The following is a 27,503-nucleotide window of genomic DNA, read 5'->3' as shown; positions in this document are numbered from 1 at the left end:
ACCACTCTCTAACCAACTCAGCTGCTGGCCTAGGGCCAATGAAATTTTAAAGATTATTTATTTATTATTTTGAAAGAGAGGGGAAGGGAGGGAGAAAGAGCGGGAGAGAAACATCTATGTGTGCGAGAGAAGCATCCGTTCGTTGCCTCTCGCATGTCCTCAATCAGTGACCTAGCCCGCAACCGAGGCATGTGCCCTGACTGGGAACTGAACCCACAACCTTTCCTTTCGTAAACCGGTGCTCAGTCCGCTAAGCCACACCAGCCGGGGCAGGCCAATAAAATTTTCAATGAGTGCAGAGGCCGGCAATCACCACCCTGATCAAGATGCCGCACATTTCGGGCAGCCAGAGAGCCTCTCACCCCGTCCATTCCCTGCCCATGTATCACCAGAGATCAGCGTTGCCACATCCCAACTTAAATATTCCTTTAATTTTCACACAAACACCCATAAACACCCATAGGCATTAGTCACTGAGACTTCCTGCCTCCATGAATGCGGGTTTTGGCCTCTGCTGTTCCTCTCTGCTGTACGCCCGATGTTTCTTCTGCACCATGTAGGAGAGTTCAAGTACCCCGGAAACTTCTGAAAACATTTCAATGAACGAATGAATCAACGAACGAACAAACGAACGAAAGCTCTAGCGGCGATAGAAGGCGTGGCTAGAGGAAGGGACCGGCTCCTGCAGGGCAGTGCTGATTGGGCGGCCCGGTGATGGGCGAGGCTGGTGCCACGACGGGAGCGGATGGTCCTGCGGGGCAGAGGCCCGCCGCGGCCATTTTGCGGGGCGGCCACGTGAGTGGACGCACGCTCAGCGGGACGCTCACGTGACCGTGGGCGTGCTGCAGCCGCCCGGGCAGACCCGGCGAGAGGCGGCGGCGGGAGCGGCGGTGATGGACGGGTCCGGGGAGCAACCCAGAGACGGGGGTGAGGCGGGAGGTAGACGGGCGGGAGGAGGGCGAGCCCCCCGCCGGCCAGCGCCGCGGTCTCGCCTGCCGGTCGCGGGGCGTGCGATATCCCAGCACTCCGGGTCAGAAACTCCCGGATCGGGTGCTGCCAGCCAGCCTCCAGCCCCCTCCTTCCCCGAGGTTCTCCGGCTCTCTGTCCTTCTCAGCCTGATCCCTTCCTGGCTGGCGCTCTGGGACCCCAGAGAAGCTGGACACCCCAGAATTCAAGACCCCGGGCAAGCCTGGGCTTGTCGCCGGCACCACTTCCTGGTGGGAGGGGCGGGTCTCCCCTCTGTCCGCTCAGGCCAGGATGCTTTAAGTGCTCCTTGAGCTTCCTTTCCCGGAAGAATATAGGATACAGGCCTAGGCTCCCTGCCTCTTCCTCCATCAGGGACTCAGTTACCTGGGTCCCCAGTCACTTCATCTGCCAGGGACCCAGAAATCCAGGGCCCCCTCGCATTGTCCTCCATCGGGGATCGTGAGTCACCCCAGTTCCCCTAGGACCCATGAGTCCAGGCACCTCTTCCCTCCTTTCTCTCTAGGGCCCACCAGCTCTGAACAGATCATGAAGACAGGGGCCCTTTTACTTGAGGGGTGAGTGTGAGGTCTGATTATTGCAGAGCGGATTTGAGGAGTGACGCCCCCCCCATTCTGATTCTGCACCCCCCTCCATTCCCACTCTAGTTTCATCCAGGATCGAGCAGGGCGAATTGGGGGAGACACAGCCGAGCTGGCGCTGGAGCCCAGGGTGACCCCAGATGCATCCACCAAGAAGCTGAGCGAGTGTCTCAAGCGCATCGGAGATGAGCTGGACAGTAACGTGGAGCTGCAGAGGTGTGGCCCCCGGGGCGCAGGGAACCGAGCTCCCAGCCCCCGCTTCCTTAGGAGCGTGGCGTCCAGGTCCACAGCCCGCATTTCCCTTAGACTCGGGGGTCCAGGGTCCCACCACTCAACTCTGCAACATTTTGACTTCCAGACCCCCCTCCCCTAGGATCTTGAAACCCTCCTTCAGGGAGTCATGTTCCCCACTTTCCAGAATGCCCCTCCTCTTGTCCCATCCCCCCCCCATGGTGGCCTGTTGCTTTTTCTTTTCGCGTGTCTTGGGCCTCAGTTTTCTTACCTTTGGTATGGGGCGGATGCCAGTTCCTGTGCTCTATCTGATCCCCCCGCCCCAGCACTGGCTCCCCCCTTTCCCACAGGATGATCGCGGCTGTGGACACAGACTCCCCCCGCGAGGTCTTTTTCCGAGTGGCGTCCGAAATGTTTTCTGACGGCAACTTCAACTGGGGCCGGGTTGTCGCGCTCTTCTACTTTGCCTGCAAACTGGTGCTCAAGGTGGGCAGCTGCAGGGTCGCGAGCCCAGGGAGCTCCCCTCAAACCTGCAGGGACCTGGGAGTCGTGAGGTCACCCCCAGTGGCAGCCCAGAGGGACCAGAAAGAGATAGCTGTGAGCCAACTGTCTGTTTCTTCATTCATTTATTCATTCAACAGACATTTATGGGGCCTATTAAATGTCCGGCCTGTACTCTGCACCAGGACACAGCACTAAACCAAGCAGGCTAGGTCCCTACTCTCGTAGAGCTCACCTCGACGAAGCCCGAGTGCTGAGCAGTAAGCAAGGGTGATGTGATTGTGCACAGTAATCAGGAAAGACTTCTAAGAGGAGGTGACATTACAGCTGAAGTTGGAATGGAAAGAGAGATGCAGTGGTATATAAGGATTCGGGGAGAAGGCATCTGGTAGAGGGCACAGCAAGTGCAAAGGCCCTGAGGAAAGACCAGGCGTGGTGGGTTGAGGGCCATGAGGAGGCCCATGCGGTTAGAGCAGAGTGAGAAGGGGGAAAGGGCAGGAGATGAGGGCGGACTGTGAGGGGTCATGCGGACCCCTGGAAAGACTTAAGCTTTACTGTGAGCGTGGCAGAGCGATTGGCTGGTTTTGTTCTGTAATATAATCTTTATTGTATGTTTTTTCCCCAATTGGCTGTTTTTAAAGAGGAGAAAGAGGTGACCTGATTTAGAAATTTAAAATATTATTCCAGCAAGTGTAGCTAAATGTTAATTGCAGAATCTAGGCTGCCAGTGTATGACTGTCTGCTGTGAAATTTTTTAACTTCTCTCTCTGAAGATTCTCATGATAAAATATTGGGGGAGGGAGAGCCCAACAAATTGCTCTGGTCATTGTGGGTAGAAAAAGGGATTATGGGGCAGAAGGACAAAAGCTGGGAAGCTGGTGAGGGACACCTAGAATAGTCCCTGTAAACACTGACTCCCCTGGACTTGGGTGGTAGCGCTGAAGGTGTCAAATAGATTTCTTGATGCGTTTGCAAGACTGAGCTAATGGGGGTTTAATGTTGAAATTGAGGGGACAGTGGTGATGGTGATGGTGAAGCTGTGGATGAGCTGCGGACAGCAGGAGGGGAGAAGCAGCCAGGCAGAGAATGGGACGGGGACGTTCCGGGGGATGGAGGGCAGGTGGTGGCTATGGAGGGTGTCGAGTCTTACCCGGTCTGCAGGTCAGAAGAGCCCTCTATGGGGAAGTAACCTTGGATCTGCGCTTTGAGGGATGAGTGAAAATTCATTTGGTGGAGGCCCATTTAGGCAGCAGAGCTAGCATGTGCAAAGGGCCGCTGGGCAGGGGGAGGGTTTAATGGGAATGAGGATGGGAGAGAGGGTCAGTGAGGTACAGAAAAGCCATCAATCGGATTGCTGTTAACTCAGAGCCTTCCCACGGCCTTGTGCTCCGAACTATCTGTGCCTTTTGCTTTATCCAAGGGTAATGGAGAGCCCTGGAAAGTTCGTCAGCAGGGCAGTTGACAGGGACAAGGTCAAGTTCCCAATGTATGAAGTTCGTTCTGACTGGGAGTGGAAAAGAGACTGCAGGGGTGCAGGAGGGGAGGCAAAGATTTGAGAAAGGAGGCTGGCCCTGGCTGGCGTGGCTCTGTGCATTGAGCGCCAGCCTGTGAACCAAAGGGTGGCCGGTTCGCTTCCCAGTCGGAGCACATGCCTGGTTTGTGGGCCAGGCCCCTCGTTGGGAGCATGGGAGAGGCAGCCAACTGATGTTTCTCTTCCACATCAGTGTTTCTCTCCCTCTCTGTCTCTCTCCCTTCCTCTCTCTGAAAATAAATATGTAAGATCTGTAAAAAAAGAGAAGGGAGACTTGGGGACAAAGCTCGGTACCTAAGGCCCATCCCACTCTCCGTAGGCCCTGTGCACCAAAGTGCCTGAGCTGATCAGGACCATCATGGGCTGGACACTGGATTTCCTTCGAGAGCGGCTGCTGGGCTGGATCCAGGACCAGGGTGGTTGGGTGAGGCCCCTAACTCCCTCCCCCACTGCTCTGGGACCCCTGGGCTTTCCTCAGCCCACCACAGTGGTACCCCCCACATCCATTTTCAGATCATCACATGTACTTTGTAATGCGTCTCCTCAACCATTAATTCATCTGGTACCCAGACCTTTTGTGACCTCTGACCTCACAGTGACCCTTGACCCCAGCTGGTACCTTCTGCCCTCCCTGGTGTCTCCACTTCCTCTGGAATCCCTCGAGTTCTTTGATAACCCTTTGACCCCAACTCTTTAGTACCCATTGGTCTTAGGCTCTTGTCCCTACTCATGTCCTCTGACCTCTCCCTGTCCGCTCATGTACTGGCCCGTGGTCGAATCGCTGAAGTGACCGATGTTCCTGTCCCCAGGATGGCCTCCTCTCCTACTTCGGGACACCCACGTGGCAGACAGTGACCATCTTTGTGGCCGGAGTGCTCACTGCCTCACTCACCATCTGGAAGAAGATGGGCTGAGGCCACTAGCTGCCTTGGACTATGTCTTTTCTGCATAAATTATGGCATTTTTCCCGGGGAGGGGGGATTGGGGACCAGGGACCTTTTTCTTACTTTTGTAATTATTGGGGGCGGGGTGGGAAGGTGTGGTTTTGGGGGGCAATAAACCTCTTTCGGGCCACACTTCTGAGTCTGAGTCACTGGGCCCCCTCCCTGGCTGTCACGAGAGACCAGGCTGCACGTGCTGACGCATCACTTTCTGAGGCTGCCCCATGCCCTCTGTGGGTTAGCGATGAGTTAGGTCCCGGCCCTGCCCTGCCCTCCCGGATCCTGCCTTCCTGATGGGCATGGGGTGATTTGAGGTCACCTGTGTCACAACTTAGGGTGTTGACCAGACAGGAGCCTAGGCCTGAAGGGGGGTGGGGCGGCGGGCGAGGCAGCAGGGTACAGAGCAGGCCTCCTCCGCCTGCAAACTTCCACCGTATGGGAAGTTGCCCATTACTGAGCTGGAGCGTTGGGGAGGAGGGGAGCTGATCGAGCCTGGGGGAGCCGCTGAGGGTAGGAAGGCTGAGGGGAGGCCAGGACAAGAGGCTCCAAGGAAGAAGACCAGGCCCAAACCTGTGCTGACCACAGCTGGAGATTCACAGGGGTGGAGGAAGCAGCAGCTGGCGGAGGAGGAGGAGCTCTGGGGTCAGGCCCAGTATCTGGGTGGGGCCCTGCAGGCGATCAGCCGGCCCCAGGAGGGTGTCGTAAGGCCTAGTAGATTTAGGCACAAGGGGAATTCAGAAGGGGATTTGAAGGAGATCGCTGAGTCACAGTTTGTTGTCCCTGTCTGCTAGGTCTCTGGCTCTTTCTAGGTGTCTGTCCCCCTGTGTTTCTGTCCCCTTCATTCTCTGCCTCTGTAACAGTCTCTCTGGGTCTCTGGCCTCTCTCTGTGGGTCTCTAGCCTTCCACCAGACCTCAGGATCTCCCCGCAACCCCAAGATCTCTGGGCTCCAGGTCAGCTTTGTCTCACCCCTTGCTGTCTGACCTGTGAGCACTTTCTTCTACAGGTGGGGCCAGCCTGAGGTTAAAGGTCCTCAGGCTGAGGTATGAGATCTGGTCAATGTGTAACTCGGGGCCCCATTGTGGCAGTGTGCCTGGGGCAATGGCCCTCCCCCCAAGGACTGTTCCCAGCGACACCAAGTCACAGGGAGAGATGTCAGCCAGATAAGATAGCTGTGAGGGCTGGCTGAGTCACCCCCTAGAGAAAGGGGACAATTTGGCCACAGGCAACAGCCTCAGGGAATTAAAAAGACAGACTTGGAGAAAAAGCTCGCTCCAGGTGGTCCTTTGGGGGAGGGGGCCAGACTGGGGGTCAGAGACAGCCAGGCCTAGTTCCCGGGTCTCAGCCCCGCTGCAGCCGGCCCACCAGAAGATGAGGTCAGTGCGTGGCCCCACCCCACTCTGCCTGAGCCCCTTCCTGAGCTGAGTTCAGCATGACTCAGCACTGCTGCTCTCCTGGCCACTGGCCCACACACCCCCGGAGGACCCCAGACACCAGCCAGCCCCGCATTTCCCTCATCATGGGACACCCTGCCTGGGCTGCTTGGTGTGGCTCCACTTGCAAAGCAGGCCCTGACCTCTCCCCTGACGCCCCAATCTGCTGGCAGCCTCCATTAGGGTCAAGTTCCTGTCCTTTCCCCCAACAACAGCATTCTCCTTGAAAGGCTTGAGTCCTGGTTTGAGCCAGCGACAGCGCCGCCTCCTGGGCCCCAGCCTGGACCTGGCACAGTTTTAAAATGTACTTTGATCGAAGGCAGACATCCATCCACAGATCCCCAGAATCCAGGGCTTCTCTTTGTGTCTTAGAAGGAGCATGTGCCCTGGCCTGCTAGCTCAGTTGGTTAGAGCATCATCTGGATACACCAAGGTTGCAGGTTCGATCCCTGGTCAAAGCACATACAAGAATCAACCAATGAGTGCAATAAGTGAGTGGGATAACATGTAAGAAATATTCAAACCTTTAGAGAATTTTTGTGAGTTTATTTAAGCCAAATTTATGACACTGGGAAGGAAAATCTCAACAGACTGAGAAAATGCTCCCCCAAATGGCGGTTTTGCACCTTATTTTATATATTACAATCAAAAGTGGAGGCATAAGGGGGTTACATGAAATCCATTGGCAATAGATTAGAGAGGTGGGAGAAAACCAAATGGGGAAACCCTTGGGATTGGATAAAAGGTAAAATGACAAGCACATACTTCTTTGAAAAAATTATTTTTATTTTACTTAGGAAGAGAGGGAGTGAGGGAGAAAAACATCGATTGGTTGCCTCTCATGTGTGCCTCACTGGGCCCCGAACCAACCTGCAACCCAGGCACGTGCCCTGGCTGGGAATCAAACGAGCGACCTTCTACTTTGCAGAAGCAAGCCCAACCAACTGAGCCATGTCAATCAGGGTGACACATAGTTCTTTTATATAGGTGGGTATAAGATGGTTCACAGTCAACAAATATCAGGGGATTTGTGGTCTCAGCTTTGGTGTGGTAGTTGTACCCCAGGGGTTTGGAAAAAGGGAATTTACCAGACATTCCAAAGGTATGTTATCAGAGATGCAAAAAATCAATAGACTGGCTCAATGAAGGTAAACATTGGCTTTGACAGGGAAGATTCTAGCCCAGGGCAATGATTGCCCACCGTGACCTGCTTTGAGTTAATAAGTTTTAATTTCAGACCATCCTATGTGGTTACTTTAGGTCTCTGAGTTCGCAAGGGTGCCATGGGGGCTGCCCCTGAGCTTGTCAGGTTTTGTATCTGGTCTCTTTTCGTCCACAAACAGATCGATGTTTCTCTTTCTCTCAAATCAATTTTAAAAATTAGAAAAGAAAAGAAGGAGCATGTGTCAGGCAAGGCAGGGACAACCTCAGAGGGACTGCTTCAGAGCCAAACAGAATTCCCAGCGTCTCTGGCCACCTTCAAAACAGTCTCCAGGAAATACAGCCTGAGTCCCCAAAGCTCCTGCTCATTTCGCCCCTCCCTATCTCAGCCTCAAGAAAAACAATGGACCCCTGAAATAGCCCCAAGGCATTCCAAAGGGTCCCAGACTCTTTCTCAAGAGTTCCGCAAGACCTCCTACCTCTGAAAAAAGCCCACACTAGCACTCCGAAAACACCCTTCTCCCCGGCTCCTCGGGGTCAGCCCCCAGGCTCTAGAGCAACTGCCCTTTTAATCTTGCAGATCACCCTAAGGGCCTAAAGACCTCCCCCAGAAAGTTTCCACAAAAATAGGGCTTCTGCTGTGAACATTAAGGCTACAGAAAAAAAACAAAAAACGTAGCTCCACTTCCCAGCAAACCCAAGGGCTCCCCTCCAACCCATCTTCCGGAGAGATCCCAAGGTTCCTTAAGTACTATCTTACTGACCTCCAAACTCCCCAATGATCTGGGGACCCCTCAGCTCCCAAAGCAAACCCCAGTAATCTGAAGGCCTCGGCACCTCTGAGGAACCCCCAGGGTTCCAGAAGAGTCCATGCTCTCAGAATCCAACCTCCCTTCCTGAAACACCCCCAGGACCACAGGATCATCACTTTCCAGGGCTCCCAGTATCCCCATTAATCTCCCACCGACCAGAGACCCCCCCAGAGCCCCTTGATTACCCTTGGAATCAGCACCAGACCCTTGCATCCCCCTCCCCCTCACTAATTCCCATTTCACAATAGCCTCCAAGAACGGCCGCGTGACTTCCCCGCCCCCCGCGTTGGGAGTGGTGGTCTGGGGCTCAGACTCCACCTACCGCCACGAACAATTGGCCAATCGCGCGCTCTCTCTGGTCGCTCCACCTCCACGGGCCCCAAGGGCTATAAAAGCAGCCGCCCTGGTCGCCTCCTCTCACAGTACCCTCCGCGGTCCTGGGATCTGTCTCTTGCTTCAACAGGGTTTGGACGGAACAGACCTAGGGTCGCGTTTTCTTTTCAAGTATCCTCCATCTTTTTTAGTCACCATCTTTGGAACCACCTCAGCGATCCTCAGCCTCCGAGACCAGCCAACACCGTTTTTTTGGCCTTAAATCTTCATTGCCGAACGACCATGACCTCCCAAGTTCGTCAGAATTATTCCACTGAGGCGGAGGCCGCCGTCAACCGCCTGGCCAACCTGCATCTGCGGGCCTCCTACACCTACCTCTCTCTGGTGAGGGTCCCCGCGATGCCCCAGGCCCGCGTTCCCAACACCTGCGCACCGCCGGCCTTCTTTGTCTTGCTGGGTAGTCAGAGGGCGGGGTCTGCATGCCTGGCGCCTCCCGCTAACCGTTGTTTCTGCCATCTTCCCGCAGGGCTTCTTTTTCGACCGGGACGATGTGGCTCTGCCCGGCGTGGGGCACTTTTTCCGAGAGTTGGCCGAGGAGAAGCGCGAGGGCGCCGAGCGTCTCTTAAAGCTGCAAAACCAGCGCGGTGGCCGCATTCTCTTCCAGGACGTGGTGGTAAGTAGTGTGTGGGCCTGTGAACTACATTTCCTAGGAGTCCCTGCGCCGAGGCGCCTTCACAGTGGCGGTTTGCGCACCGCGTGGGCTTCTGGGAGGTTTTTCAGGCCTTTGTGGGTTTTTCCTTGTGGCTGGAAGTGGAGGCACAGCGGGTTCTGAGACCACAGAACGGTCCCCTGGGACATGTGTTTGTAGCGCACTGGGGATGATGGTCATCTCTCAGACCAGGCCCTTTACCCCTGCGACTGCCGGGAACGTGGTGTTTGGTCCTTTGCGAGTTAGGCGGCCGGTTCTGAGACTTCTCTGTCTCCTGTGTAGAAGCCTCCCCAAGATGAGTGGGGTAAAACCCAGGACGCCATGGAAGCCGCCTTGGCCTTGGAGAAGAACCTGAACCAGGCCCTTTTGGATCTTCATGCCCTGGGTTCTGCCCGCATAGACCCTCATGTAAGTATTTCCTTTTATCCAAGTCTACCCCATTCCTCAGCCCTTCCCTGGAATAAAGCTTATATTCTAAGCCTTGGCCTCATTTGGGAAGATTCTTTCTGAACATCATTCCCCAAACAGTCATGCTATTAAGTACAAGTGGCAGCCTTTTCTCATCTTTTTATCGCTCAGCTCTGTGACTTCCTGGAGAACCATTTCCTGGATGAGGAGGTGAAGATCATCAAGAAGATGGGCGACCACCTGACTAACATCCGCCGGCTGGCTGGCCCCCAGGCTGGGATGGGCGAGTATCTCTTCGAAAGGCTCACCCTCAAGCACGACTAGGAAGGAAGCCTCCTTTGGAGCCCAGAGGCCTTTGAGGGGGCCCCTCTGCATTTCCCTGGCGTCTGCCTTTTGCCTGAGTCTCTCCCTGAAACGACTAGACACCCCCTTAACCACCCTGGAGCCCTCTCCTGTGTATTGGACCAAATGGAAACAATAAAGCTTTTTGCAGCAGTTGGTAGCTTTGTGTGTGTGCTGAGGGGAATTAGGTGGGATCTGCTTTCACGAGGCTCACTGGATGGGCCTGGCAGGGGAAAGAGGAGTGGGCCCCACCTGTTCTAAGGTGTGATCTCATCTGGGGTGTGTCGCAGTCGGGGGCTCTCCTAACTGCCTCACCTAGGTGGTTGGAGCCCAGGCCCCCGGGAGGGTCCTAGTGTATTGAAGACCTGGAGCTGTTGGCTGACAACATACACTGTACAAGTATTAGAGAGTAACCATAGTAACCCTTTTTGTGTGTCACCAAGTGATGTGCCAAACTGAAAGTAGTCTGGCTGTATCCAGGGAGGTCAAGGAGGGTTACCAGCCCCTTCATGTGGGTGAGCTGAGGATATTAGTATGGAAATGGAGGGTTACCAGCCCATGTGAGTGAGTTGAGGATATTAGCATGGAAATTGTCCCCAGCCTGGAGGCACACCCAGATCTGACCTGCTCCAAAAGCTGCTTTCTACCTCTGCTCCAGTGCAAGGCCCACAATAAGCAGTCAAGTGACTGGGGCTGGGAGCATGTGATACGCAGCTGAGCCAGGAGGTTGGAGCCAGCACAGAAACTGGGAAGTAAAACTTGCAGCGAAATCACCCAAGTGGGAACTGAAGAAGCTTGAAGTTGGGTCCCAGTTACGAAACGGTATCACACTGACCCCTACACTTCCCGGTTTTTGCCGGGAGAATTGAAGAGGAAGTGGCTGCTGGACACCTGTTCTTTCGCCCACTCAGCACCATGCTCCTTCCGCTGTCACAGCACTTTGGTGGTGGTAACTGGTGATTCTGGGGGCCGGTGGGGGGGGGGGGGGTGAGAAGCTTGTGTGTCTGCCCCACAGTGGCTAGCAGGATATCAGACATCCAAATCCAAGTAATCGGGGCTTTTTACTCCCCTGAAAAACAATTGATTCAGAGATGTTTCCCTGACCTAGTTAAGTCTACAACTGAAAGGAAAAACATTTTTTTCCAAAAACAGCTCTCCAGGGGACACCATGGTCCAAGGCAAAGGCCACAGAGCCCTGGAAGCTGTGTTCTAAGCTAGCACTGTTCAGTAGAACTTTTTTGCATTGATGAAAATATTCTATATCTGTGCCATCCAGTAAGGGCGTTATGAGCCTCTCATGGCTACTTGTGGTTACTGAGCACTTGCTTATTGCTAGTGCTGAGGAATTTAAAAGAGCCACACAGGCATGGCTCATGGTTTCCCTATGGATCCATTTTGCAGACATAGCCCCTTTCTGTTGGAGTGCTTCACCCAAATTTTTGCCACTTGCAACTTAGGTCCCAACTAAACAAGACAGAGGTTCCTTCCCTTGAATTAACACTGGAATTCAGAATAGCAGTCCAAGCCTCTCCTTGACAGCAGGAATGAGACAATGTGTCAGGGGGCCAGGGGAGAAAGGCAGGAGGAAGAGAGGGCAGATGACAAGAGGGAGGGGCCAAGTGAGAGGTCCACAAAGCCCTCATGCTGGACCAGACCTGGGATTCTTAAATATAGATGTATTGTTTTCATTCTCCACACACACTTCAATCATACCCCTTCCATCCCCCACCCCAAGTGCAAATCAAGTGCATCAGACACGGCACAGCACACGTGAGGGGCACCTCCCTTTCACCAAAGCTGGGGACAGAAGTGCCTCGAGGTAAAAACGGAAGTTCTAGAACGCAGTTGGCTCAGTTCTAGACCAGGGGAAAGGGACCAGGATGCAGCATAGTGGTTAGGTTCTAGATTCACCAGCCAGGACCTAGCACCCAGTGGTTTCATGGTGGGCTTTGCGGTTGGGGGAGGTGGGAATGGAAGACGGCCAGCTCTGTTCTCAGCAGGGGACTCCCGAGAGGGCACAGGAGGACTCTGGAGATATGGGGAGAACTCAGACTCAGGGAAGGTAGTAGGGTCTGGTCCAGAAAAGGCCAGCAAGACACCTAGACCAAGGCTGTATGTTCTCCAGTAGCAGTGAGGAGCCAAGTGGCCTGCCCCACTTTGCTTGGCCAAAGTGTAGAGGAAGAGAGGACCATGGGTGGAGGGATCCTCCAGGCAGAACCCAGCACCAAGGGGAGAGTCAGAACAGAGTAAACAGGAGTGCCTGTCCTGGAGCCTGAGTTCTGGAGTTGAAATGGAGGATCTTCTGCATCCAGCTAGCTCAAGTCCTTTCAAAGTGCTCCAGCTCTGAACTTGATTGTTCCATTAGCAGGGCCACCACATGATTTCCAGCGTTTGGTGGCCCTCCCAGGCAGGGCCTGAGCAAGGCATGCTCTGTATACTGCAGAGTCTGCAAGCTACAGAGGAGCCCCAGCTTGGAACGTGACAGGCCAGGTTTCCTAAAACCTCTGGCACCATGACAGCAGGGTAATGGCAGATTTGTGGCCTGTGACCCAGGCCAGGCCTGGGAGACTGGAAGGCACAGATTATGCATTCTGGAACCCAAGAAAGGCACGGCGTTGTGGATTCTGGAGTGTTGGGGATTCCAAGGGCGGAGCTGTAAGGGCTAGAGTGTATGGTGGAGGGTGTGGGGCTGTGGACCCCCCAGAAGGTTCGGGATCTGGAGTGGGGTTTGGGAACAGCGCTGTTCTGCATCCACCCTCTGGATGAGGGAGGCAGGGGGTAAGGGGAGTGCGGAGCGGGGACTTAGTTGCGTTCCTCGCCCAGGGAGCTGGCGGGGCTGAGGGGCTCACTGGGAGTGCTGCCGGAGCTGGAGGGGGCCGTGTCTGAGCTGCGCTTGCTCCCGCCCGTGGAAGAGGCGCAGGAGGAGCGCCGTGGCCACTCCGGGGCACGGATGTTGCGCCGGTCCTTGGCGGCCTCCTCCTCCTCGTCATAGCGCTCGCCTTCTTCATTGGGCGGCCGGTCCTGGGGATCCTCCTCGTCCTCGCTCAGGTGTGGGCTCGAGAGTCGAGACAGCGAGGGTGACGGCGGTACCGAGGCCGGCCGTGGGTAGCGGTAGCCCTGGGCCTGTGGGCGCGGATGTTAGCACGAAGGACAAAGTGAGCCCGGGTCCCTAGTCCTGCCCAGGCGTCCACCGAGGCTTCCGATTCCAGGACGGAATCCCCCTCCCCCCGCCCTCTCGGCCCAGGCCTCCAGCTCCTGATCCAATAGAGGGACGCAGGGCCTACTCACCTTGTCAGCCTCATGCGGCTCGTAGGTAAAGTGTTCTGGAAAGGTCTTGGCCAGGGCCATGTGACGTGCAGACATATAGTACTTCAGGGAAAAGAAGGGGCGGGGCATCAGGGGGGGTGCTGACAAGGGCAGGTGTAGAGAGGGGGGGAGAACCCTGCCCACATCTTTTACGCAGATGAGCACACTCGGCAGCATCTTCCGCTAGGCCCTTAAGGCTTGGGGCCTTCGCCAGCGACTTTCAGCTGGTGTGCCCAAGAACTTTAAAAACATGCAATACCTGACTACTCAGTCGGGGCACTGAGGTCTCTTTTCCCATAAATTGTTAAGTAAAACAATGACAATAGCCAATACCAGAACCGTCCTATGTGAATGAATCAAAGTTCTACTATTTCTTGATGTGCCCTAGAATTTTAGTATTTAGCTTATGTGTGCCAGGAGATGAAAATCGCTGACCTAAGCCAATCATCCGGTTTTGTTTGGTTTCCTGGCGCTCCACCCCTTCTGTAGCTTGCAGAGCTGTGAATGGACAGCCTCTGGGTCGGGTTGCTTTGGCCACACCCTTATGCAAATAAGAACGTTGGGCCCATGTGGTCTTCCCGCAGAAGTTGATTAATTTCTTAAAGGGACAGCAGCCTTTACCAGCAGGAGACCGGCTGCCCCTGCGCCTGCCTTGGAGACTGAGGAACCAGCGACCCACACCCTGAAGCGGCTGATTCAGCAGCAGAGGACAGGAAAGGGAGTTAGTTATACCCGGCCTAGGTATTTCCAGTCCAGAAGGTCGGAGAGGCGTTCAGTGCGGTTCCGTTGGATGATGCGCTGACGCCGGGTCTGCTGGCAGAAGCTGTAGAGGAAGGAGGTGAGCTGCGAGCAGGAATCGTCCAGGCTGCGGAACCGCCGGTCCAGAATGTAGATGCCTGTGGGGGCCAGGGTGGGGACTGAGACCACGGATCGGGGGAACCTTCCTTCTCCCCGGGACTCTGTGGCGCCAAAACCCCTCCTCCCCAGGCCCCAGGGAGTCCCGGTTCTCAGTCTGGGCGCTGACCGTAAGCTGAGGGGTCTGCGATGTGTTCCTCCATGAAGCAGCCGAAGCCGGAGAGGTTGGTGGAGATACTGGGGATGCCCATCACAGTGCACTCGGCTGCGGGGAGGCGTAAGAAAGGCCTACTTAGCTTTCCCCCCCGGACCGGCTTAAATCTCAACAAAAGCCTCAGCGGCGCCCTCTACTGGCGCCTTTAACCAAGAGCAGGGCCCTGTGCTGAGCAAGTCAGGGGCTGGAAAACCCAGAGCATCTCTTAAGACTATTCTAGTCCGCACCTGAAACCAAGCTGTATTGACTTCGTCTTTCCCTTGGACCCTTCAGCTGCGAAGAGAGGGGGGGTCTGCTGCATGGGCAACAGCAGACCCTCCATATCACCCTGCCCAGGCTCTGTAGCTTCAGCTTCACTGGAGAGGACACTCCAGCGTCATCGCAAGATGTCGATTCAACACGGGAGGAGACAGATACCGTGTCACTCCCGAGTTGGACTGCACAGCCATTCTCGGCGGTGCAGATAGACTCTTAAGAAGCTACACCATCGTCTCTCGAGACGGACGGCTGCCGACGACGACGAGTCCCTATTTCTTAGAGGGGAAGCTAGGAGGCTCTGAAAAGGGAATTCACTTGCCCCAAGGCCTCGGAATGAGGAAAAGTCTACAGCTGGGTGATGAGGATGCTAATTTATTGATCTCTGGGCCAATGTCTGCCATTCTACTTAATCATCACAACCTGTAAGATACTTTTGTGTGCCAACCATACATACTCTTTGGGTTATTATAACTTCATAGTCTGTTTTGACAGGAGGTAAGAAAGGTCTCTCATTACTGTATTACTATTGCTGTGTATTGAGTGAGTATTATGCTTGGTTTACTACCTTAACGGATACTGAGAAATGGTTCAAGGAGTTCCTTATAATTCTTATGTAATGTCTCTAAAAAAACCTCTGCTAAGCTACAAAAGCAGACACTAAATATAACAGGACTTACGGGAAAAATAGGGTAGGGACTGACCATACAATAGTTATGCACCATTTTAACCACGGGTGAATGAAAACTGGCAAAATTCCAAATGATCATGCAGCATGGCTTAAAATACTTGTTAAATTACTTGTAAATTATGAAATACTACAGCAAATGTGGTATTCATTTAGCCTTAAAAACACACAGAAGAAGTTTGATTGAAAAGGGTGTGAGGGGTTGAGTTTGGGCAGACCGCGGCAGAATGGCCAACACTGAGGGAGACTGCAAATTAGTTTTTCCAGCTCCGAGCCAACAGCAGGAAGGCGGAGCCGACGGGTACTGTGGACGGACCGATCAGGGAGACTTTGCCACGTTCAGCTGTGTTAGTGAACTGTGCATTAAGCTGTGGTTATTTTCTTGGGTGTGGGGCCAAATGTCAGCAAATTGGGGAAAATCACGTGTGAACTGTGGCATCAGTCTTCTGGTTACGCATCACATGAGCTACCATGTCACAGAATCACATGCTGTGGCAGAACAGACTGTTGCCGTGGCCCCTGTTTGGCAAAGGAGGGGCTTGGGGCTCAGAGAGGGTGAGTGTCTCGTCCCAGGATCATGCCTGATCTGACCAGAACCCCAGCGCCATGTTCCACTCACCCGGCGTGTAACCCCAAGGCTCATAGTAGGAGGGGAAAACCCCCAGGTGGCAGCCACGGACAAACTCCTCATAGTCCACGGGCAGCAGGGGGCTCGTGGAGGAGAGGAACTCCGGATGAAAAATAATCTGGCAGTGAAAAAGAAGGGCTCAGCCAGAGGAACCCTATTGAGCCATTGGCTGGGATCCCACAGTAGCCCCTAAAGAGTGAAAAATGAGTGTAAAGTCACACAAGTTAGTGGCAGGACAAAGATTTGAAGCCAAGTCTGTGTGCCTCCAAAGCTGAGGTTCTTCTGAGACACAGCCATCCTTTGATAAATTAGGTAAGAGGGGGAATGTGGGGCCCAGGCTCCCCCCACCCCCCTGCCATGGTCAGCCCACCCTGGCCAGTGCCTCACCTTGACCCTGTCAGCACTGCTGTTGAAGAGGCCAATGCGGCGGATGGTGGTCAGAATAGGGTCCGAGGAGTCATCCAGCATATTGTGGGTGCACACAGGGGGGAAAGACTGCCGCTGTAGGGGCCACAAGTGGGGTGGGACTCAAGTGAGGGAAGGGACATGCTGACCTTGAGAATGCAAGGAGACAATTCCCACCGGGTTGTGGGGCAATAAGCCCGAGATTACCAGGATTTATAGACTTCCTACTTGGCTCTATCTGTAAAGGTTCTTTTTTCCTTTTAACCACCCGTGAGCTAAAAGGAAACTACCATTCCCAGCTGTCTTTGAGGCAGAGCCCATGTTAATAAGCCACTTGGACTACAGGAAGTTGTAGTTATCTTGTTGTATATTCTTGGCTCTATCATCAAAGAAATTCAAAGGAACTTGAACTTCCCCCAGTGGACTGGGTGAGCCCGAGGGAGGAGTGGGCAGAGACGATGTCCTATGCTAGCAAGCTTCTAGTGCTGCTGGAAGTTGCAGTTTTCTTATGAAAATCCTGGCTTTCTTTCTCTTCAAGTTCCCTTTACTCTCCATCCTGCAATTCCCTCCACTTTCACCCCCAACAGAGGCCCAAAGAAACCACAATTCCCAGGAGGGGAATTCCCCCTGAACTCTTCCTTCAGTTCCCACTGGAGGACAGAGCTAGTGTGACAGAAGTCCTGGGGGTGCTGCTGGGATGCTCCTGCTTTTGCAAATATTCCCCAGTTTCTCTCATTAAGAATTCTACACACCTGCAGTCTATATACTGGCTCCCACGAACCAAGAAACCACAACTCCCAGCAGCCCCAAGGCAGAAACACACTCAGTGAGGTCACTGCCTGAGGGATGATTAGAAATGATTTTGGCCAAAAACAGTTCACATCTTGTCTGTGCTACTTGACTGGTTAGGGTTCCATTCCCCAGGAAGAGACTCACCAACACCGACTATGAGCACCAAAGACCCTCGGCCCCAGAGACTATAAGAACTCTAACTCTCAGAAGTCTCTGCGGGCAAAGGAAGCGGCAGTGTACAGAAAACCTAAGGGCTGCTGGGAATACTAGGTCTCATTTGGTGCCTGACAGTTCTCTGAAACAGCAGCTGCTAACTTATCAATGTTCTCCGGGGAATAAGTGTTTTAGCGGATCTTCGACTACCCCTAAGGAGACCCAACAAAACTACCACTCGTATCGGTCTCTGGGGACAGAGGTGGAGGTGGTATGCAGCGAGACTGTAGGCCGGCTGGGAGCTCTGGTTCTCCTTTTGTGGCTGTCTTGACTTTCTTTCTTTCTTCTTTTTAAAAAGATTTTATTTATTGATTTTTTAGAGAGCGGGAGAAAGAGAGGGAGAGAAACATCGATAGATTTGCCTCTTGCATACCCCCAACTGGGGACCCAGCCGGCAACTCAGGCATGTGCCCTGACTAGGAATTGAACTGGCGACGTTTCAGTTCAATCCACCAAGCCACATCAATCAAGGCTGCCTGGCCTTTCTTAAGTTCCCCTGAAGATGTAAAGAATCTACAACTCCAGGCAGCCTATGTGGCTGACAAAGCCACCGGAAGGCAGGCCGCCTTAAAGCCTTCTGGGAATTGAAGTTCCACCAGTCAGCTCAACCTGGACCTCAGAATTGATTCCCCTGTAAGAGTCGCCCAATAACTCAGAACTCCAGCAACCTCTGGGGTCAGAGCTAACATGGCAGGCTGCCTCTGGGGCTGTCGGGAACTGCCATCCCTTTGCTCAGGGATTCAAACCATACCTGCGTGGCAAAGATGGCTCTCTTCATCATAGTGAAGTCCTCCTTGTCCAGCATCTTGTTCATGTCTGGGAGGCTCCCCCTGCAGGGTGAGCAGGGGCATGCATCTGAGAAGGGGTGAAGTGGGGTTAGGACCCAGAAGCATGCAAGGCTGAGGGGGGAAGCACTCACACCAGCAAGGATTCATAAAGCTTCCTTCCAAACTTCTCCTTCACTGTGTTGGCCGTATCCCTGGAAAGAGCAGAACAACATCACATATACACCAGCCATTTACTGATAGGCTTCTGGGGACTCCAGGTTGGAAGACGGGGACCTTGGCAACAGGCCCTGGAAGGCTTGGATTCCTTGTGCTTTGCATCAGCTGTGTGGCCAGGAATAGGTGGCCTTCCTTCTCTGACTTCAGTGACTCATCAGTCAGATGGAGATAAAAATAGAATCAACCTCAGAGGTTTGCAGTGAGAAGTGGATGCAGCCTTGACAAAAAGCACACAGTGCCCAGCACAAGGCGAGCCTTCCAGAAATGTCAGCTATTATTAGAACTTGTACCAGTCCTGGTGGTGGCAGTGCTAAGCCCCATTTTATAAAAAGGGAAAACTATGTCGAGAGAAGAAAATTGATAGACACGAAGCTAGCAAATAACGTTACCCAAGAGCTCCAGTGACATCCCTCTGCTCACTCTTTCCGTAGCTCTGGCCTCATTTTCTACACTTCTAGCCCAGGGCACTCTGCTCCAGCCCCAGTGATCTTGTTGCTTTCTCTCTCATACACCCCAGTGCCTTTGCACTTGCTGTTCCCTTGCTGTTTCCCAGATACACACAGGGCTTCCTTATTTCCTGTTTGTCTCTACCCAGTGCCATTCTCTTAGTGTCGCCTGGCAACCCTCTCACATTCTTATGTTTTTCTCTTTTTTTTGGCAGAGCACTTTATATGGAATTTTCTAGATTGTGAGTTCGATGAGGGCAAGGACTTTCTCTTTTGTGTACACAGCTGTGTCCCCAGGGCGTGGACCAGTGCCTGGCACACCGTAGGTGTTCAAGGAACATGGGGTGGCTAATGAATGAGTTTTACAGATGAGGAAACTGAGGCCCAGAGACAGGTAATGGTTTGCTTAAAGGAAGGAAGCCAGCAAGAGTCAGTGGCATGAGTTGGACCTCGCTGGCTGGGTATCAGAGCCCTGGTCATGCTGTGACACTTGTCCCGCCTACGACTTCTTACTGCCCCAGAGCTGGAGGTCTCTTAAGCAAGTGACTTCGCTAGGAATGTCGGTGGGGCAAGTTGATCATATTAACAGATGACAAAGCTGAGACTACAGGAGAGACACTGAACCCAGAGCACACAGCTGGGATCCCGGGCCAGAGGCTGCTGACCAAAGCTGCTTGCGCACGGCCTGGCCCTTGAGGGTTTCCACATTGAAATTGTTGGTCCGAGCCGGCATGATGAAGAAGGCGACCACTGTCTGCTCGCTGTTGTTGACCTGGGGCAGAGGAAAGCAGGGAGGTCAGGATCCCACTGGATGAGGCTGAGGCCACCCACTCTTTCCCATCCCCCAAGACAACTGGGACCCTGCCATGCCCCTTCCTGTCAGGGAGAATTACAGGACAGAGTTACCAACTCCACTGGGACCCCAACATCTTTCTAGGTCTCTACACTCCCCGTTGACAGAGGGGATTCCCTATCCTCACCTCCATGGGTCTCTATTCTTGACAGTATGAACTGATTTTCTTTTCTTTTCTTTTTTTTAAGATGAAGGGAGACAGAGACACCCAGAGAGAGCAGAAATGAAAAGAGACAGACAAAACACCAGAAAGGTGTGTATTAATTATCCATTGCCACATAACAAATTACCCTAAATTTTAGTGGCTTAAAGCAACATTTTAAAGATATTTTTAAATTTATTTTTAGAGGGGGGGAAAGGATGGAGAAAGAGAGAGAGAAAAACATCAATGTGTGATTGGCTCTCATATGCTTCCTACTGTGGACCTGGCCTACAACCCAGGCATGTGCCCTGACTGGGAATCGAACTGGTGATCACAGGCTGGCACCTCAATCCATTGAGCCACACCAGCCAGGGCTGAACTGATTTTCTTGACCTCCCTCTGTCCCCTCGCAACCCGGGTCTTACTCTGAGCAGATAGTTGAGCCGGGCCAAGGCCTCCAGGAAGATGTCAGCCCCCTTGTTGGAGAATTCATAGCGGCCAGCGATAAAGAAGTACAATGTCTTGTCCAAATTGAAGTCCAGGTGCCTAAGGAAGTCATAATTTAGTGTGAAGCTGGGACCCTCACCTTCTAGCCCTGGCCTCAAAACTACATGCCCCAGAAGCTGCAGGGGCCAAGAACATCATAGACAGTGAGGAGGCATCATGGAGACTCCTAAGATTTGTGGTTTTTCTCCTTTGATGGGGATCTGAGGTCCTACAATACTCAGTCGTTGTTCCCCCAACCCCTCTTCTCTAGAGACCTAGGTGTCTGGCCCACCTACCCATAAAAATGGCCCCGTACAAACTCCTGGATTCGGGCCTTGCTCTGAGCATGGAGGTTCTGGAACTCATGCATGGCAGAGAACTTCTTCACATTTAGTCCGTTGGGGGTCACGATATCTGGGAATGAGGGAGAATGTCCCAAGTTTCATTTCTTCATTTCCTCATTCAGATCAATGTAGTCGAATGAATAACTGAAGGAAAGACCCTTTTCCTTTAGCAATTTCTTTGTTTCAACAGATCCTCTGTGAGTTTGTTCCCTTAATGACCCAGCTGCCCTGCAATTCAGATGCCTTCTTACCCAATATTATGTGCTTATGTTCACAAGCATAACTACAACTCCCATCAGCCCCTGCAAATGACTAACCAAACAGGGAACTCATCTACATTGGGGCTTCTGAAAGTCGTAGTTCTTTTGTTTGCCCTCTACTACTCTGAGCTGGAAATGATTAAACGTCTCTGTCCTGTTTCTCCTGTAATATGCCCTTTATCTTTAAGCCTCTTTTAGGATCCCAACCATTTTCCATCTGACAAAATAAAGCACATCAATGAAAAACTGCCACCCACATCAGCTCCTGGGGCAAAATTCCAGGAATTTAAGGACCTAACCAGTCAAAGGCCTTCTGGGAGCTGTAGGTCTCACCTTACATACATTGAGAATTCATGCTATAATCTGGGAAAAACAAGTGGTTCTAACGCTGCTTTACTCAAAAACAAAATCTGAGGAACCTCCATCCCGTTTCAGAAGACCAATAGCTACATTAGTCAATAAAAGAATTTTGCAATTTCTGAAATTCATATCAAAGAAACTACACCTCCCATTAGCCTCTAGGGTGTACAGGTCACCTTATATTCAGCCCACCAAGGTAGGGTCTTCTGGGAGTTCTAATTCTCTGCTCTTTAAAAATAAATAGGTACAGGCCTTGGCATAGATACCTAGCTACCTCATTCACATATGAGGACCGCAGCCTATCACCTACCTGGCTTCCTCTTGAGTAGGTACTGAGCCTCAATGGCGGTGATCTGGGACACAGTAGTGAAGACGTGAGCGCAATGGGCTGCTGCCCGCTCCATGCAGTAGCGGTGATAGATTTGCCTCTCACCAGCCTCCTTGTCTACATTGAACTGGGCGGGAAGAAAGGGCAATCAAGTTAGGAGAATTGGGTAGTAGTCTAGGGGTCCAGACCCTGGAGTCCTAGGGGAGGCTGGACGCTGGGTCTGAGGGAGGAGAAGGGATTCAGGGCCTTGGGATTTCCGGGTCCTGAAGACCAGCTTGATATCTGTGGGCTTTGCAGACAGCTTTGGGCTGTCCTGAAATACTTGTAGAGAAACATCAATGTGTGGTTGCCTCTCTCATGCCCCCAACTGGGGTCCTGGCCCACAATCCAGGCATGTACCCTGACTGGGAATAGAACCAATGACCCTTTGGTTCACAGGCTGGTGCTCCATCCACTGAGCCACACCAGCCAGGGCCCAGCTCACATTCTCCAGGTTGTTGTAGAAGTCCACAGCACCAGCACACAGGTATCGCCCCAGAAGCGTGGCATGAGTGGTGAAGATCGTAGCCACAGGCAGCCGCCGGGCGCGGGACAAGCAGAGGCCAATGCCTGCCAACCATTCATGGAAGTGTGCAACCACATGCGGCTTCTCCTCGCTCTGGGCCAGGAACTGTGGGGCAACAAGGGATAGGGCCACTGTGTCTCCACGTGTGTTGCGAAGACAATCAGCAATCCCCACAGTGGGCGAGGAAGCAGGGGAGAGGCAAATCTATCACCACCGCTGCACAAAGCAAATGGCAGCCCACTGCAATCCCCAGAGGACAAGAAGCTATACATTTCTGAGGTAGCCGGACCAGCTGACTCCATCCTCTGAGGCTGATGGGAGCCAGGGTTATTTTGGCCAATCTTCTCAGTCCCAGCAAGGCTGACTTGGAAAGACTAAATTTTGGTGTCTCCAAGTCCTGGACAAAACTGGAGACCTTTCATCTCATTACTAATAGACCTTCACTCAATATTGGCTAAAGCACTACAACTCACCAAATGCCCTAAAAGCAGCCAATTCATACATTGTTTATCCCAGGGCATGGGAAATAAAATTTCTAGAGCCCTTTAAAACCCAAAAGGGGGTCAGAACCAAGTTTCCTGGTTCTCAGATAGGGTGGCATTTCCCAAACATCCAGGGTCCCATCTGAGAGCCAAGTCCAACCACTATCAGACTAGAGGACTACAACTCCCAGAATTCCCTGGGTAAGCCGTCCAGCTCGGCCAACCCCCTGAAGAGCTAATGGCTCAGAATTCCTGTACTTAGAAGGTTAGAATGGATAAAGCTGAGGTTGGAGTTTGGGTTTCTGAGGGAAAAAAAAAAAAAAAAAAAAAGAGTCTGGGTCCTCAGATGTCCATGTTCCCAAAGATAAGAGTTAATCCTTAGATCAAGAGACCTACAACTCCCAGAATGCTCCGGAAGAAACCAGTTCCCGTCTAGCCCCCACTCAGACCCCAGGAGCTGATGGCCACTGCAGTTTTGCGCCTGGGGCCAAAAGAAATGACTTGGGGACCGGCAGTGGGGCCTACCTCACCGAGGAACCAGGTGGTGAGGAAGCCAAAAAGGACGGCGTCGTTGGCCTCACGGTCGTACCAGGGCACCCCGATGTTGCAGGTGTCCCAGAGCTCCCCCTTCCAGCGCTCCAGGGCCCAGGCTGAGGCTCCCACGTCCAGGAGCACCACCAGGGGGCCCCCCTCGATCAGCCAGCGCCCGAAATACACCTGGGCAGACCCAGAGGGAGGCTTAGGGCTTTGACCACAGTCTCTGGGCACAGCACCCGTGCCTCTCCCACCAGCAGCTAGATTGTCTGCTTGGGCTCACCGGCCCAGTCTTTCCACCCGGTTTCTGCATCTGCTGCCAATGTCTCACCCGCTGCCTTATTTCTGCATCTGCTGTTCGTTATTCCTCCCATCACCATCTTTTCCCATCTCGGTCGCAACCTTTTACCTGTCCCTTGCTTAGTTTCTACAGTTGCTGCTATCTCTCACCCGCCTTACTTCTAACCTCACCTTTTGCATGTCCCGTCTCTGTGCACCCCCCTCCCCCAGCCCCCCGCTGCCTTGTCTTTCCACCGGGCTAATAATCCTTATTCTGACCTGCTGCCTTGTTTCTGTTGGCTGCCACATTTCTCGCCTCAACCCCCATGATGCTTTCTGCCACAGTCTTTTCTCTCTGCTGCTAGTTCTCTCCACTGGGTGCTCCTCTCACTGTTCTCGCTGCCACTGGCTGCCTGGTTCTGACCCTTTCACCATATATTTGTCATCACCTGCTGCCTCTTTCCTCTGCCCTTAGGCGCATGTTGTCCTCGGCAGCCACGTTTCTACCGCCATCCTCTCTCCTTCCCCATCCGGGGGCTGCATTTTTCGACCCACGGCCATGTTCCCAAGGCTCGCGGCCCCATTTCTGCCCCCTGCCACATTTTTCAGGTCTGCTTCTTTTCCTCCTGAGACTGTGGCCTAGGCTCTGGGCCTGCTACCACAGCTCAGTCCAGCTGACCAGCAGTCACCCTCCTCCCAACCTGGTTTTTCCCAGCCGTGGGAGCCTGACCCCGATGCCCTTCCCCCTCCCAGCTGTTGTCTGCCCTTTTGCTGGGGGGGCTATTCTTAGGCCCCCAGCACGTGGGGAGCAGCTGCCATGTGTGTGGGGGGCAGGGCTGGGCTGCTCTAGGGTATCTTGGGGACACCTCCCGCCTGACTGGGCTCCAGACACCACCCCAAACAGAACCTGTGAATGAATGCAGGAAGCACTGTATCCTTCCCAAGCCCCAACCTGTCTGTCCTTCAGCCCTCTGCCTCACAGCCCTCCCCTTGGGTGGCAGCCACCTCTCCGTGTTTATTCTTCAGCCCTCATCTGGAGCCCTGGGACTGTCCCCTCCTCTCTTTAATCCCTGGCTCTGTGTACCCTGGGTCTGCCTGCCAACCTCTCCTCCCTTCATCAGTATTCCATCCTCTTCCTCTCTCCTTCTAGGCCTTTCTCTCTGAAACATCAGGCAGCCTCTCTTCGTTTCTAAACTCTGTCTCTCTCTATGGCTCTAGTCCCTGGGGAGTAGGGGGAGCCCCCATCACCTATTGGGACACTCAAGTCTCTCTCTCTCCGTCCCTTGCCTGCCTGTCCACTTCACTCTGCAAGCTCCACTTTTTATAGTAATAATGATGACGATGATAATAATAACCACAACGATAATAGCTCACCCACAGGGCTAACTTCATGCCAAGAACTGAGCTGAAGACTTTATTAACTAACTCATCCTCCCATAACCCTACAGGGCAGATGCTGTCAGCCAAGGTCACATGCACAGGAAGTAGAGAAGCCAAATCTGAACTTCAGGCTCCAGAACCCCCACTCTGCCCCCCTGCCTCACTCCAAGCCCACCCCACCCCCCGGGTTCTGGCTGGCTGTCTTTCCTTCCGTCTAGCTCTCTCTCTCTCTCTCTCTGGGTCTGAGGATCTTGGCCTCTTGGAAGCATCTTTCAGTCTGTCTTGTACCTGCTGTCTATTTACCAATGTCTTACAGCTTGGGGTTCACCCACCTACTTCACGGGGTCCTACATCTGTCATCCCTCCTCTGTATCTGCCCAGGAAAGTACCAGGTCTTCCCAAGTGTCTGTCTGTGCCTCCCTCTTGCCCTGGGGCCATGTCCCCCGCCCCACCCCTTCTCCATCTGCTGCTCCCACCCTGGCTGCAGGCACCCACCTACCTGCCCTCGGCTGAGCATTTCCCACCTTGCAGCCCTTGCTGTTCATGGACTCCAGTGTCCTCTTCAGAGCCGGGGTTGGGGGCTCGAGCAGCTCCACCTGGGTCCTCACTCCCTGCTCCGTGTATGGTCCCACCAGGTAGTAGTTGTCGCCCCACTCATCTCCTGTCACCTTCGCCTTTGTCTGCAGCACCGTGTAGATGCCACCCACTGTGGGGCCAAGCTCATGAGGACAGGCCCCAGCTGAGGTCCACAGGTCTGGGCCCTGGGGCAGGGGCAGGGGCCATGGGAGGCGCTGGGGCCCCGGACTTCTGGCTTAGAGGCCAGAGGGGACTGGGAGCCCATTGGAGGGAGGACATCGGAGTTGGAGGGAGGAGGAAATAGGGGCTGGAGGACAGTCCTCCTGGGGCTAAGGGAACAAAAGGGTGCTGGGGTTGGGGCTTTGAGGGACAAGGGGGCTCAGGCTGGACTTCTGAGTCTGAGTTAAGGGGCTGAGAGCCTGAGCTCCTGAATCTGAGGGCATTAGGGGCTGGGGCCCCAAGGAAGACAGAAGTTGACAAGGGTTACCAGGACCCAGGTTTCCGAGTTCCCAGCTTACAGGAGTTAGGTTTAAATTCTCAGTTAGGCTCTAGGACACAGCAGGGCCCCACTCAGCTTCCTGCAGTTGCCCAGGGAAAGTTGGAATTGTCACTCCTTGCCCTCCAGGGACTCTGCTGACTTGTCCCCGACTCCCCTCTCCCCAACTGGGGACACAGGCATTTGGAACTCTGCCCCTCCCAGGGCTCCTCTCTAGATCCAGGAGCCTAGGCCCCAGCGTCTGTACCTCCTAGACCCCGAGCCCTAGTCATACATGGCTCTGTGCTCATGGGCCCCTCCCATGAGGTAAGACCCAGTCACTTTCCTTCCCAGGATTCAGCTAGGCAACCCCCCCTCACTTCCTTCTCTTCTGAGGAGCAAGACTGCCTGCTTGTGGGCTTCGAGCCCCTCCTCATTCTCCACACCCAGAACCTCAGGCCCTCTGGAGCCCGAGACACAGAAATCCAGGGCCCCAGCCACTCCCATCCCAGAGCCCAACCCCTGACCAACTTAGGACTTTCCAGCCTTCCCTCATTCCAGCATCCAAGTGTTTGTGACCATACACTTCTCTACTTCTAGGAACTCAGAGTTCAGGCCTTCATCTCCTTCAGAGCCTGGGCATTCAGGCCCCCAACTCTCTCCCGCCCTGGGATCTAGGAATTAGGGCCTCCAGTACTCTCCCACCTTTACTCTAAAGTGACCAGTGCCCCTATTCTCCCACCATGACTTATGTGCCAGCCAGCTTTCTCCCAAATCCGGAGGGCCACAGATCTGAAACCCAGCCGTTTCCCAGGTTTGTACTAACAAGTGCCAACCCCCCATCCCTTTCCCTGTTCAGGATTCAGGTCTCAGAAACCTCCCTCCGGGACCTAGGAATCTTTCAGGTTAGCTCCTCTTCCCTAGGACCCGGTACCGGAACTTCCAGCCTCCTTTTATCTTAACAGTCAGGAGACTCATCGCCACCCCTCCAGGGCCCAGGAGACATATCCCAGCCCCTCCCCAAGGACACAGGAGTCATAGGCTCCTTGCCCAGAACCCAGGAGTCATGCTATGTAGCCCCCGTCCCACTATCACTAGAATCCCCGGCCCCGATCCCCGACTGCCCTTCTCCTCCGGGCCCCGCTGCCTGGCATGCTCACCTTTGTTGGCCACTTCCCAGGCCACTTCGAAGAGCACTGTGTTCTCTAGGTCGAATTCATCCTCCCAATCTTCCAGTCCTGGCAGCGAGGACATGGACAAAGTGCGGTTAAGAGGCATGGCGGACGCGGGAAGGGAGTTCCAGGGGCCACAGGTGGGGGCTCTAGAGGTGTCTGAGGAATGCACCCCGCAAGGCGTGGGGGCAGGTAGCTGATGCCCGAAGGGAAGCTTGCAACGCCCTCGGCTTCCTATTGCACGACCGCACCCCCGGTCCTAAGCAGGAGACGGCCGCAGCGTCACTGAGCCCTGTGGGGCCCCTGCAGTAAAACCTTGCGGCCGCCAGGAGGCGGCGCCCGCCCCGCCGGCCAGCGCCATTGGTCTGCACACGGGGGCAGGGCTCCCACGTCTCCTCATTGGTGGAGAGCGTAGGACTCGCTCTGCCCCTCTACCGTCCTGGCTATCGCTGCGTTAGATGATTGGCTTTTAGATCTGTCAATCCGAAGCTTGAGG

The 27,503-nt window shown here is 53.8% G+C and overlaps 3 protein-coding genes and 1 long non-coding RNA gene across 4 annotated transcripts; 3 read left to right on the top strand and 1 right to left on the bottom strand.

Moving 5' to 3' along the window:
- Positions 1–781: 781 nt before the first annotated feature.
- On the top strand, positions 782–4,803 carry BAX (BCL2 associated X, apoptosis regulator). Its single transcript, XM_090260506.1, has 6 exons — positions 782–927; positions 1,490–1,541; positions 1,632–1,781; positions 2,147–2,282; positions 4,148–4,252; positions 4,638–4,803. Exons 1-6 carry the CDS (start codon positions 894–896, stop codon positions 4,740–4,742), a joined length of 582 nt encoding a protein of 193 aa, XP_090116632.1. The 5' UTR covers positions 782–893; the 3' UTR covers positions 4,743–4,803.
- Positions 4,804–8,583: 3,780 nt separating this feature from the next.
- FTL (ferritin light chain) lies at positions 8,584–10,121 on the top strand. The gene is made up of 4 exons (XM_090260231.1): positions 8,584–8,890; positions 9,033–9,179; positions 9,498–9,623; positions 9,795–10,121. Exons 1-4 carry the CDS (start codon positions 8,789–8,791, stop codon positions 9,945–9,947), a joined length of 528 nt encoding a protein of 175 aa, XP_090116357.1. The 5' UTR covers positions 8,584–8,788; the 3' UTR covers positions 9,948–10,121.
- Positions 10,122–11,621: 1,500 nt separating this feature from the next.
- On the bottom strand, positions 11,622–27,287 carry GYS1 (glycogen synthase 1). Its single transcript, XM_090261118.1, has 16 exons — positions 26,996–27,287; positions 25,309–25,490; positions 23,117–23,308; positions 22,029–22,214; positions 21,527–21,671; positions 20,549–20,666; positions 20,192–20,312; positions 19,437–19,543; positions 18,241–18,300; positions 18,073–18,151; positions 16,299–16,412; positions 15,903–16,029; positions 14,296–14,391; positions 14,004–14,167; positions 13,254–13,334; positions 11,622–13,088 (listed from the first exon to the last, which is right to left on the bottom strand). The coding sequence occupies exons 1-16, from the start codon at positions 27,111–27,113 to the stop codon at positions 12,768–12,770; spliced, it is 2,211 nt and encodes a 736-aa protein (XP_090117244.1). The 5' UTR covers positions 27,114–27,287; the 3' UTR covers positions 11,622–12,767.
- LOC149994853 (uncharacterized) lies at positions 19,773–21,025 on the top strand. Its single transcript, XR_016507862.1, has 2 exons — positions 19,773–19,877; positions 19,972–21,025. It is a non-coding gene; the product is annotated as an uncharacterized LOC149994853 (long non-coding RNA).
- Positions 27,288–27,503: the final 216 nt, after the last annotated feature.

Source organism: Furipterus horrens, unplaced genomic scaffold (genome assembly GCF_987537825.1).
Source record: "Furipterus horrens unplaced genomic scaffold, mFurHor1.1.pri manual_scaffold_13, whole genome shotgun sequence".
In the NCBI taxonomy this organism is placed as follows: Eukaryota; Metazoa; Chordata; class Mammalia; order Chiroptera; family Furipteridae; genus Furipterus; species Furipterus horrens.
This window is presented reverse-complemented; position numbering and strand designations above follow the sequence as displayed.

Bases quoted from the DNA above. Each gene is read 5' to 3' on its own strand.
- BAX (XM_090260506.1), top strand. From the start codon at position 894: ATGGACGGGTCCGGGGAGCAACCCAGAGACGGGG. The intron at 1,542-1,631 runs GTGAGTGTGAGG...TTCCCACTCTAG, and splicing joins GGGGCCCTTTTACTTGAGGG to TTTCATCCAGGATCGAGCAG. The intron at 2,283-4,147 runs GTGGGCAGCTGC...CACTCTCCGTAG, and splicing joins CCTGCAAACTGGTGCTCAAG to GCCCTGTGCACCAAAGTGCC.
- FTL (XM_090260231.1), top strand. From the start codon at position 8,789: ATGACCTCCCAAGTTCGTCAGAATTATTCCACTGAGGCGGAGGCCGCC. The intron at 8,891-9,032 runs GTGAGGGTCCCC...ATCTTCCCGCAG, and splicing joins CCTACACCTACCTCTCTCTG to GGCTTCTTTTTCGACCGGGA. The intron at 9,624-9,794 runs GTAAGTATTTCC...TTTATCGCTCAG, and splicing joins CTGCCCGCATAGACCCTCAT to CTCTGTGACTTCCTGGAGAA.
- GYS1 (XM_090261118.1), bottom strand. From the start codon at position 27,113: ATGCCTCTTAACCGCACTTTGTCCATGTCCTCGCTGCCAGGACTGGAA. The intron at 25,491-26,995 runs GTGAGCATGCCA...TTGGCCCCACAG, and splicing joins CTGGGAAGTGGCCAACAAAG to TGGGTGGCATCTACACGGTG. The intron at 16,030-16,298 runs GTGAGGCACTGG...TTTCACTGCCAG, and splicing joins GCAGTGCTGACAGGGTCAAG to ATTATTTTTCATCCGGAGTT.